Source organism: Salvelinus sp. IW2-2015, linkage group LG20, assembly GCF_002910315.2.
Source record: "Salvelinus sp. IW2-2015 linkage group LG20, ASM291031v2, whole genome shotgun sequence".
NCBI classification, from domain to species: Eukaryota; Metazoa; Chordata; class Actinopteri; order Salmoniformes; family Salmonidae; genus Salvelinus; species Salvelinus sp. IW2-2015.
Genome location: NC_036860.1, coordinates 31,420,920 through 31,433,788, shown reverse-complemented (window position 1 = coordinate 31,433,788; position 12,869 = coordinate 31,420,920). Strand labels below are relative to the sequence as shown.

General features: G+C 40.5%; 1 protein-coding gene across 1 annotated transcript in view; it reads right to left on the bottom strand.

Annotated features, from left to right (window-relative positions):
* Positions 1 to 3,352: 3,352 nt before the first annotated feature.
* LOC111980902 (RNA-binding protein Nova-1-like) overlaps positions 3,353 to 12,869 on the bottom strand; it is a 33,539-nt gene continuing 24,022 nt past the window's right edge. Inside the window, exon 4 of the mRNA XM_024011953.2 lies at positions 3,353 to 11,999. Within this exon, the coding sequence (XP_023867721.1) occupies positions 10,980 to 11,999 (1,020 nt within the window). The 3' untranslated portion in view covers positions 3,353 to 10,979. The remainder of the gene's footprint in view (positions 12,000 to 12,869) is intronic.

The window sequence follows — 12,869 nt, the reverse complement described above, 5'->3', positions numbered from 1 at the left end:
CACGACGGTCCTCCGATACCATGACGGCCCTCAAGGAACTACACTGGACTTTGTGGAAACTGGAAACTACATATCCTGAGGCCGCATTTATTGGAGCTGGGGACTTTAACAAAGCAAATTTGATGAAAAAAAAACCTACAAGCATTTCACTACACCCACAATAACATCTGCTAAATATGTGTAGGCGACCAATAAAATGTTGTTTTATTTCCAAAAACCAGGGATCTTTTAAAAAGCCTCATAAAGAAGGGTAGTGATTGGTAGATGGGTAACAGTAACACATCAGACATTGAATATCTCTTGAAGCATGGTCAAGTTAATAATTATGCCGTAGATTACATATATGAAACCACCCAGATACATCAAAGATACATTCGTCCTTGTGAACTGAGCTGCAGGAAAGAAATTAAACTTCCATGAGGTCATTGGTGATTTTAAAACAGTGACAGAGTTCAGTGTCTGTGATGGTTGAAAACTGAGGATGGATCAACAGCCTTGTAGTGACTCCACAATAATGACCTAAATGACAGTGAGAAGAAGAATACAATATACATAATAAAAATATTCCAAAACTTGTATCTTGTATGCAACAAGGCACTAAAGTAATACTGCAAAGGGATACACTTTTTGGCCTAAATGCAAAGACTTCTGTTTGTGACAAATCCAAAACGTAACTGAGTAAACACGGATATGATGCAGCCACCACCATGCTTGAAAATAAGGAGGCAGTTTGACATCGACAAATACTAGGGAGCTTTTCAGGATAAAAACATATGGCAAAAATCCTAGAGGAAAACCTGCTTCACACCAGCAACTGTGAGAGAAATTTACCCTTGAACGGGACGACAACAACCTACAACACAAGGCCAAATCTACACTGGAGTTGCTTACCAATAAGACAGTGAAAGTTCCTGAGTGGCAAATTTAGAGTTTTGACTTGAAAATCTATGGCAAGACTTGAAAATGTTGAGCCATGATCCCCAATCACCTTTGGCAGCGATTACAGCGGTGAGTCTTTCTGGGTAAGTCTCTAAAAGCTTTCCACACCTGGATTGTGCAACATTTGCCCATTATTGTTTTCAAAATTCTTCAAACTGTGTCAAATTGGTTGTTGATCATTGCTAGACAACCATTTTCAGGTCATGCCGTAGATTGAAGTCAAAACTGTAACTCAGCATTTATTGTCTTCCATGCCGTAGATTTAAGTCAAAACTGTAACTCAGCATTTATTGTCTTCTTGGTAAGCAACTCCAGTGTAGATTTGGCCCTGTGTATTAGATTATTGTCCTGCTGAAATGTGAACTCATCTCCCAGTGTCTGTTGGGAAGCAGACTGAACCAGGGTTTCCTGTAGGATTTTGTCTGTGCTTAGCTCCATTACGTTTCTTTTTTTATCCTGAAAAACTCCCCAGTCCTTAACGATTACAAGCATACCTATAATATAATGCAGCCACCACTATGCTTGAAAATATGGAGAGTGGTACTCGGTAATGTGTTGTATTAGATTTGCCCCCAAAATAAAATTTGTATTCAGAACAAAAGGTTAATTGCTTTGGCTCATTTTTTAGCAGTATTACTTTAGTGCTTTGTTGCAAAGAGGATGCATGTTTTGGAATATTTTTTATTCTGTCCAGGCTTCCTTCTTTTCACTCTGTCAATTAGGTTACTATTGTGGAGTAACTACAATGTTGTTGATCCATCCTCAGTTTTCACCTATCACAGCCATTAAACTCCGTAGCTGTTTTAAAGTCACCATTGGCCTCATGGTGAAATCCCTGAGCAGTTTCTTTCCTCCCTGGCAACTGAGTTAGGAAGGACACCTGTATCTTTGTCGTGACTGGGTGCATTGATACACCATAAAAATAATAACTTCACCACGCTCAAAGGGATAATCAATGTGTGCTTTTTTTTTACCCATTTACCAATAGGTGCCCTTCTTTGCAAGGCATTGAAAAACCTCCCTTGTCTTTATGGTTGAATCTGTTTTTGAAATTCACTGCTCGACTGAGGGACCTTACAGGTAATTGTGTGGGTACAGAGATGAGGAAGTCATTCAAAAATAATGTTCAACACTATTATTGCACACAGAGTGAGTCCATGCAATTTTTGTGACTTGTTAAGCAAATGTTTACTCCTGAACTTATTTAGGCTTGCCATAACAAAGGGATTTAATACTTATTGACTCAAGACATTTCAGTTTTTCCTTTTAATTAATTATGTAACATTTCTAAAAATATAATTCCACTTTGACATTATGGGATATTGTGTGTAAGCCAGTGACACAAAATCTAAATTTAATAAAAATAAAATTCACACTGTAACACAACAAAATGTGGAAAAAGTAAAGGGGTGTGAATACTTTCTAAAGGCACTGTAGATCAAGGTAACTTCAACAGGTTCTGGCCTATTTGAAGAACTTCACAGGTTCACAAAACAGATACAGGTGTAGGATATACATTTTACCAGTTTCTCACAGCAGGAAAATAATCCTGCATCAATAGAAAATGTGAATTATTGTGTGGATTATAATTAATGGAGATGTTTAGTTAGGGCAAATCAAGTCTGACATTTTGAAGTGGAAATTACTAACTTTAGAAGTCTTTTCAAACCTTGAATACACTACAAGTTTGCATTTCCTGCTGTGCAGGGAATTTCCTGCAACAACAGGGTGATCAAATTAAGATCTCAGCTATATCTGTAACGCTCCAACATTCTGCCCACACACCACTGTACTAGAACTACCCACTGGGCACACAATGGTTAAATCAACATTGTTTCCATATAATTTCAATGAAATTACATTGAACCAACGTGGAATAGACGTTGAATAGATGTCTGTGCCAGGTAGACACTAATTAGCTTAGACGCTAACTTTGGCTTTCACCAAGACCTTGAACAACGATTAGGACAGCACTCATACAGAACATGCACAATAAAACCGCAGTTATGATTTGGAGATATAGAGTGGCGCAGCGTTTAAAGGCACTGCATCACAGTGCCAGAGTCATCACTACAGACCCTGGTTAGATTCCAGGCTGTTTCACAACCGGCCGTGATTGGGCGTTCCATAGGGCGGAGCGCAATTGGCCCAATGTCGTCCGGGTTAGGGTTTGGCTGGGGTAGGCCGTCATTGTAAATAAGAATTTGTTCTTAACTGACTTGCCTAGTTAAATAAAGGTTAAATAGAAATATGTAAATGTTTCATGAACTACTTCATAAGCGAAGATTCAGCACTCCATTTAGAAAACAAACATGTCGGTGAGCATATTGCATGCAGTTTTATCAACTCAAGACCTTTCACTCCAATGAGGCAGAGAGTAGAGGTGGAGGAGAATAAAGGAACAGAAGACAAGTGATGCTAAAATGAACATTTATAATGACTCTTTGTTGCTGTTGCCATCGCAAAAATAATCTTTAAAAAACAATTCAATATATTAACACTGAAATGCTGACTTCACTGGTAGTCCACGAGTCATAAAACACAACTCACAGATTTTTTTTACAAACACAGTACTACAGTTACATTATATAGTCATTACCCTTAAATCTATTAATGAATGATGTTCAGATAAATTTATAATAATAATTAAAAAAAGTTCACAAAAATGACACTTTAAAAATCCTTTCATTCCCTTTTCATAGTTGCTGTTGTCATTAATCAACAGTGTATCGTTATAAAAGGAACTGCTTCTGAGATGTTTCACTGAGGAAAGCAGTAAATAGACTGGCAGCATATAAAAATAGTGGCATGTCATGTCAAATGTCAAACAATGAAGTGTTGTCTGGGAGAAATGGGATTGGGAAGTGAACCATCCCAGTGCTACCACAGATTCAGTGTGTAGGCTGGCTGGCTTTTGGCTTAATGGAGATTTCATTTGGCACTCGTATTGGCAAATATCTCGATTAAAAAGCTCCCATCCGTACTTCACTGAAATGGCTCAAGGAAAGAGAGTGTTGCCCTTGTATCTTTCAGATTGAGACTGTGTCTGTGTAAAGGCATCCAAGCAAATGCTTAAGTCAAAGGACAAGTGAGGCCTAAACTTTCAAATGGTATCTTCTCTGTCTTAATATAGAGACACTAGTCATTCAGATTGACAAAACTCTTTTTAGTTTTGAATAACATTTAACTTATGCTGACAGTCCATTTCTTGAAATGGAAAAACAAAAAGAGTTTTACAAAATTAAAAACCTAACCCAAAATAATATTTGCAATGGAGCCAAAGAGGTGTGCAAGGCATTGTCATGCTTTTTTCAATCAACATTTTAGTTAACTTTCAACCCTTCAGAATTATCCGGATGACAAGAAAACAAACAAACAAAATGAAAATTCATACAGTTGTAGTCTCAGCAAAGTTTGGCAATAAACCTGGGGTCAAAATAATAAAAACACACAAAGGGTGGATAAGGTCAACTAAGTTCATGGGAGGGTCATAAAAGGGTCAAAGATAAGGTGCCAGACACAACACCACACATAATCGTAATGTCATGTAGGCTGAAATGATGATGAAGAGAGTTGAGGAGAAGCGGGGGCAAGCAGCCTGAACCGTCTTAGTCCTGTGTCTGATAGTTCAACGGAATCCCCCCCCGAGGAGGATCACTGGGGGGTTAGGTGAATATCCAGATGATTATTTTTTAAATAATATATATTTTTTAAATGTTTGGAATGGTGTTGACTTAGTTTGGCACTCTGTAGTGGAGAGGTTAGAACAGTGATTGAGGTTAGTAGCAGTGCATGACAGAAGAATGAGACAGACACTCAAAGCATGCATGTGGTAAAGTAGTTAGGCCATTTTAGGTTACACAGGGTTCTAAAATGTTGTTGGCGTCAAATACACCAACACTGACAGCGGTATGACCGAAGCGATCACATTTTTCCGGTGCTGTATTTGTCTCTGATCTAATATTATATCAGCGAGACCTTGGGATAGCATTCTGTAACGTAACAAACATGGACTCTGATAACAGCACATAGAGACATTGTATGAGGTTTACCATGCTTTCAATGCCAATTTGTTCATAAAAATACTCCCACCGCTAGACTTCAAGGCAGCAGAATGCAACATGACAAGGTGGAACAGTTCCACTCTTAAGTTCCCTCTTTTAAATCTAGAATCCTTAATTGAAAAAATTACAAAGCTGAGGGATGGGTCTGGAGAAATGTAACAACTCAAATTCATAGACAGAGCCATGGATGCAAGGACTGACCATGCATGATATTAACATTTTAGTTTTAACCATGTTTTGAGGCAATAAAGTGTTTCTTTACATCTACATTGTTAGCAAACATTGGAGTAAAACAAGCGTATATTTGGGGTTCTGCTGTGATACGACAGTTGAATTAAGCTTATGAGGCATGTATAAGTTATATTCTTCAAGGATCAATGGGTATATATCATTAATTTTAAAAAAATTATGTAGCAACAAAGGATTCTATCTTCAAAGAGAGATTTGCTCATTGCGATTAACACAAATCTTTGCTAAAAGGAAATGAGAATCGATATTGTGAGGACTCGGGTGCCACCTTTTCAGAGAAGTCTGATACACAAACCCCTCTCATCATTCACAAAAAGTTTCATTTTTTTGAGTGTTTGTTTGTTTTTTACTAAAACAATAACATCAGAGCAACAGCAAAGAATGACAAAAACGGCAGAAAATTAACATTGTTTGCTTTGTTTCACATCCAATAATAGGAGATGTAATTTGTAAAAAGTAAAGTGCATTTATGCAACACCAAACATACAGGATAATGTTTACAGCGAATCTGAAGTGTTGTTGAAACATATCTGGATTATGACTATGGCCATGTCCGGCCTACCTGACTATAGCTGAAATTGGTTCTTGACATAATATGTTAACGCTACATGTAGTTGACATTCCAGCCTTGAATTCACATTTAAAGACTGATAAACATTCAACAGAAATAATGAGCAAATGGTAGTACATTCATAGATTAGATCTGGGAATTCAAGCTGTAGTATAAAAAATCGTAAAAAATATTACGCAGGTTTTGTGAGGTTTAACCTGATCCTAAAAAAATGCATGCCTGGTATTCTAGAAAGCAAAACACAAGAATAACACTGACTAACATTTTCGCATTTGTAATACTCCTCATGGTACCTTATAAAAAAAACAAAATCATATCTGTAATAATATAAAGAGATGGACTGTATGAGAATTTGATCTGAAATATGTTGTATTTGGACCAACATGACAATAATAGAACCCCTCCCAACTTACGACAATAAACCATTTTTTAAATATGAGACGGTTTTAACGTAAGTGCTCTACAACTGATTGCATGCAACGTTATGTCTTTGAATGTTGCGAGAACACCTCCATTTTTTTTTGCATTCATTTTTTCCCCTCCATATTTCACTTTGATACCATGCAATAGAAGACGTGCAAAAAGATAACACCTAACTCCACGAAACACATTTTGTCTGATAATGGCTGGCTATGTTATGAATGCTTATAACATGTTATGCTAAGTCCATGCTGGCCTATAGAGACATTTGTGAAAAACAGCAGTGCTTAAGCCACAGGTCAAATGAACACACAAGGGATGCATGGAGTGTAAAACAACATGGATCCATAAAAATCACAATCTTTAGCTCTTACTCTATGTAGCTATGGGGTAAAACAATGCACAAAACAATTATCCATCCTTTGTTTTCTTAAGTAATGTATTTGATTATCTTTTCTTAACTTAAAAACATTGTTTGATTGGCACTTGATCAGCACTTCTAAACAAGTTATTGATATCTAACATTTGATTGCACATCTACAATTTCAAAAGCTGCAGAAGTCTAGTTTGGCACAGGTTGTACTATAGAGTCTAGTATTACTGTTACTATCTTACCAATACTGTATAGTATTCTATACACCTAATTGTATGCCCCTGTCTTTTAGAGCATGTTTCTAATCAACAGACCAGACATCTTTTCAACTAAAATGTTTTGTATATTTTACTTATCAAATAGCAGCATTTTCATAATTTACAAAAAGTACATGTAAACCTATTAATTCAAAATCTTAGTAATTTCAAAGGTACATACGACAAACATAACCAAAACACAAAACAGGACAACATGCTACTATATTGCTTCCAATATTCTTTACATTTTTCTTACGGTCAAACTAAATGACAGAAATATGGACGCCATATGATGAGTCATCGTAATGCACAAACAAATAGCGAAGCTAATCTTACTCAGGCTTAGTTGGCACTCTTCATCATCCACACAAAGATAACATAGAGTTTCACATTGTATCGACGAGACGCTGGACTGCATTTGGACTACAAACTAGAATAGCTACAATAACGTACATATACATCATGTTGACATGACATATTCCACAGAAATTAATTTCTAGTCATTTTTCAGATAAGAGGATATGCATAAAGGATGTCACTGTTTCAGCATGAGGTCACGAACGAGTTCCCATCTTTCTCTTGCGCTCTATCATTAACTTTTTTTGAAATAAACTCCTGTTAAAAGGCTGAAATAGAAGTTCTGTTTGGTCAACCAACAGACATTTGCTCATTGAACAAAGATTTGCTTTCTTATTTTGCTTTCCAGTAGAAAAAAATACATAACCTCTCCCGTTCCCCTAAAAGGTCATAGATTACAATGTAAGCCTGTCTAAATCCTACTTGTTCTTCTTTTAGTAGGGAATTTGATACTGTAGTTTGAACCAATGTTGCTTGTTGGTCTTGTGGGGTGTCACAGTTTGGAGGCAGTTGTTATCTGTGCATTTTTGCCTGGTGAACTCTATGGGCTGTGAAAATATTTGCATACCCTTATGACCTATAGTGCATAACTGCTATCGATCACTTCGGCACTCCCTGCAACCCCAGACGTCAGCGCCTATGAGTAGACAGAAGGAAGGAGAGAGAGGGGGAGCAGAGTGGAGGAGAGAGAGAAGGGAATCTGGATATAGGAGCGTTCTAAAATATACTAAAAATACCATATGAAGGGTGGGAGAAATGTCGAAGTAAGTAATGTAATGAACGGAAAAGGAGGACAATGTATAGATCAGACAGCTCTAGAGTAGTCCTCTAAACCAAGTCTAGTTGCATTGCTTATATTATTAAATTCACCTTGATTTGTGCTTTTATTTTAAATCAGCGTAAACATTTTGTGAGGTTAGGGCTAAAATATGAAGGTTTCTGAACCCCACGGGTGGAAGTTACAGATATTTTAACTGGAGTGCCATTTCAAATAACCAGTGCACCATTGAGTACTGTTATAAGTCACAGCACATCCCTTCAGAAATACAATGAAAGGGAAACGTATATTCAGTTGAGTCAAGGTAATGGGGCTTGTGGCTAATGCCATGCCATGCGGAGTGCTCAAACACATAGTTGATAGTAAGATGAGGTAAAGGTAACTTCTTTCTCGAGCAAACATTCCTTAGAATAACTATTGAGTAGGTATGGTGGAGGAGGGGCGTGGTCATTTCACTCATAAAAAGGGAGTGTTGCTTTTTCTTTGATTCTCTGCCGCTATCCCTTCCGGTCCTGTATTACTGAAAGCCAATCACAGAGCTCTGGTTACATAAGGATAAACGTGTGAAATGGAAAAGAGGGTCCGAATAAGATTCAGGGACTGCTGTGCAGGAAAATAAATGTAGTAGGAGTCATTTGGGTTAATAAAAGACAATATGGTTGACCGATGACTCTGGACTCATCAGTAGAAGAGACTTCCATTAATATGAATGTATAGCAGCTCTCTGCTGTGCAATATTATTGGTAAACCAAAACATCTCCAAGACATCACATTATGGATGTTCTTGTGGAGATGTTCCTTATCTCACTGCCCGGCTGGTTTTGCTCTAGAACATGCAATGCATGTGTGTCAGCTGTAGGCCTATTTCTTGGATATGTACATCAACATATGAACACTTGGCTCAAGAAGGGACAGGCAAAATTTGCGTTGTGTCTTCGTTGTGTCTCACAGTGCAGTCATAATAGACCCAGTGTACTCGGATGAAAACCAATGTATAGCAGCGCAGAAGCAAGCAAGGGTAATCTTTGTTTGTTTGAGAATGTTCTAGAAGACAATTACCCCCCCCCCCCCCCCCCCTGCAATTATCCTTACAGAATGTCAGCAAAATGTTTCAGCAATGCATTATGCACTACTGCCAATGTAAGCTAGTGTCGATGTCTGCTTTAGGCAAGATAACAAGTTGGACTGACCAACTGCATATGCTGTTCGACTCCATATTGGTATTTACTCTGATTGGGAAGAATGGTTCATAAAAAACTCTAAATGGTTTCAGTCCAAATGTGTTTCATGGTGACTCCATTTCTTTCTCATTCGTGTCTCTCTTGACTACCAGCCACCCTAAATCTAAAGCAATCGTCTTCTTGTTCACAGATAAGGTTCAAACTGCTTTTCTTAACAAAACTGCTTTGTAGTGCTTCATTCCCTTGGGGGACTCTTCTGGTTAGATGTTCCTTCAATTGAAAAGGTAATGTAACATACCTCGAGCTGTGTATAGTGCTGTCTTCCCTTTCGGATACGATGCTCCTTCCCATAGGGGTTTAATCATATTTCTACATACTGTAGGAGTATGTCCCAAGGAGCGATATCGGCTGGCAAACTCAAAGTACATGGCCAATTTATGACAATAGGATAAAAATTATTGGTTTTAAACCAGTAACTACGTTATTTGGATCTAAACTGCCCATGATGGTACAAGAAACAGTTTGCCATGGCAACTAAAGGACAACTGATTTACTGGGGTAAAATATTAAGACTGGCAATCATAGCATGAGATCCAGTCTTACTTTACTCACATAAAGGCAGAACTAAATCCCGTAAACTATAGATGAGTGGACAACGCTTGGCATCTCACAATCATGGATAGGGAGAGCAATCTCCAAAGGGATTTTCAATTTAGGTAATACAGGAGATATAGGCCTATCTGTAGTTATGTTTTCGTAGCACCAAAAGTGGTGTGTATGTGGGTGGCGGTCTACATGTATGAATGATTGTCTGTGTGTGTTCCTGTGTATGTGTGTGTACATTCCTGTGTGTCTCATCTATCCTCTCACATTGAACATTTGACCCCTGATCTACACTCATATATAGTTACTGTGCAGTTCTGGGTTAAAACTATACATATCTGTCACTGCAACTCAACATTTGATCCTCGTTAATAACAAAATAACAATAATACTGTCTTTACATTCATATCAACCCGAATTCACAGGTTAAAATTATCTATACGTGTTTGAATGAGACCATATTTCAATAAATAATTGATGAAAATAAAAAAATTATAACAACCAAAGTGTTAAAATCTTAATTTTGATATGAATCATACAGTGGCATGTCATTAACATTGTGATGTCCGTTAAGAATTTAGATTAAAATGGATGCCTAATGGTCTTGGACGACCTCTGGTGAGCATCATTTAACCTCTCTCATGTAGACAAGGCCTTTTTTGCTTTGTTCACATGGAGAAAGGTTAACATCAAAGGAAAAAGGCATGAGCAAACATCCATCTCTGCTCTTTTAGCTTGTCTGGCACCTCAACTGACTCTCAACTCACCTGGAGCGGAGGTCTGCATCTGAAGCTGAAAAACCCACACAATGATAGAAGAGTGAAACGGAAGAGAACGAAACCCAAAACAAACCCAGCTATGAGGTTTCTGAATAGGGGCGAACTCGTGTGCTCACCCCTGGATCTGCAGCTTGGCAGTGGACCAGTTCAGCTTTACTCTAATCGCCATCATCAAAAGGACTCCTCACAGCTTTTTAAAAACATCAGGACCTCGGTCCTAAAAACACAATCACATATCACACAAACTTATCTTGGTTTTCTCCACCTCTTCCTCCTTTGTGATCTTCTCTTTTTAATACTGAAATATTGAACGGATATTTGGACATTTTTTTCCCCTCGCCGTGACCCTCGATTCCCTTTTATTTTCTCTGTCTCCATCCTTCCTTTATTTGACTAATTTTTTCCCATTTAGCCCACCTTCTGTGGGTTGGTGGCACGCACACCCTGCTCATACGTGATCCGCTGGCTGATCAGATACTGGGCAGCTTGCGTTGCCGCGGGCGACCCTGTTATGGTAACTTTACGGTTTCGCGTGCCGGGGATGAACTCTCCCTTTTTGGAGATCTGGATGCGGGCGCCTGTCAGCTCCTGGTACTCCACCAGCGTTTTACCACCTTTCCCCAGGATGGCACCCACCAGATTCTCGGGCACGGCAATCTCCACCACGTCCTTGGCCCCATCTCCCAGCTTCTCTGTGGCCAGCAGGGAAGAGGCCATCAGTGGGGATGAGGCGTTCAGGTAGCCGTTGGAGGCCCCTGTGGCGGCAGCCAGCGAGCCCAGGGAGAAGCCGCCCAGGCCGACAGCGGGGTGGCCGGAGCCGCCGGAGGCATCGCTGGCATAGGAGGCCAGGAGGTTAGCGGCGGCAGCAGCGGCTGGGTTAGCGCTAGCAGCCACGGCGGCCAGGACCCCGGAGGCGGCAGCGGGGTTCAGGCCCAGACCCAGGGTGTTGGTGTTGTAGCCATAGCTGGCCAGTGTATTGAGGGCCGAGGTGATGGCCAGCAGGTCATTGCCAGAGAAGCTGGACATGGTGCCCGGGAAGCCGCCCATTCCTGCCAGGCCGGCCTGGCCCAGAAGGCTGGAGGCAGTGGCGGCAGCCGCGGCTGCGTTGGGGAGGACCTCGGATGAGTTGGCGTAGGGGGAACCGGTGGGGTTAGAGTTGGCCACGGGGCCTGAGATGTTGGAGTAGCTGATGTTGAGGCAGCTGCTGCTCTGAGGGTCCTCCTGGATCTTCTGCACGATGATCTCCACGGCTTTGCAGTTCTGCTCGGGCTCCCCACTGATGGTGACCACGCGCTCCTGCAGGTTGATGCCTTCAGGCTTCTGGGACAGCTGCACCCAGGCACCCGACTGCTCCATCACCGCCTTGACCGTGGCCCCGCCCTTACCGATGATCAGCCCAGCCGTGCTGTTGGGCACAATCAATTTAGCCTGCAGAGGAATGTTGGGAGCCAGAGGGAGGAGGGGAGAGAGGAAGGGAGAGAGTGAGTGATTGTTAAGTAGGAAAGAGAGGTAGATAAATATATCTCTCACAGAGTCATTCTACTATCCCAGCCCCCCTGCTTTACTCAGCAATGTGTTAATCCCAGGGGTTAAGGCTACAGCTGTCGTCCAGCTCTGTGGCACTGTGGAGGACCTAGCGGGCGGTCGGCCGTTAAAAATAACCCCTTGCCTTCACATATTTCTGACCCTGTCAGGACTCGGGTTGTGGGGCAAGTACCCGGTAAGAAGGCTCGCCCCTGTCAGAAAAAGTGTGTGGCAAGTGTGACTGTGTTCTTGCCATGTGCTGACCATGTGCCCTTATGACCAGGTTTGCCATGTCCAAGGTTTTCCATCCAAATTGGGCTACTTTGAAAACGATGTTGTGGGTGAAAATGTTTTGGTGGCGGGCTGCGGGTTTTTGGGCTACTTCTAAGTTGCACTGCGACCGCCATTGCATTTCTCTTTAGAAACAAAAATGTATTTCATTGTGACCTAATGACTATCAGGCAGTGAGGCAGGCTGTTGCTGAGTGAGTGAGTGGTGGGGAGGGCCAGAGGAGTGTTTGTTGAGCGAGTGCTGCAGCAGGCAGCTGAGTTTACATGAGTGAGAGGATACATAGCAGCAGACGCGCATGTCATGACAACATTTTACCAGTTGTGGGCTATTTAGATTGTCATTATGGAGACAACTATTTCTTTTCAACCTTTTTTTCCATAAAACATTAACATGCTAGAACTGATGCGCATCAAGAAATAACGGTGTCATAGCACTGGAAAACGACATTGGGCGATTAGATAAAAAATTAACCATATCAAACGA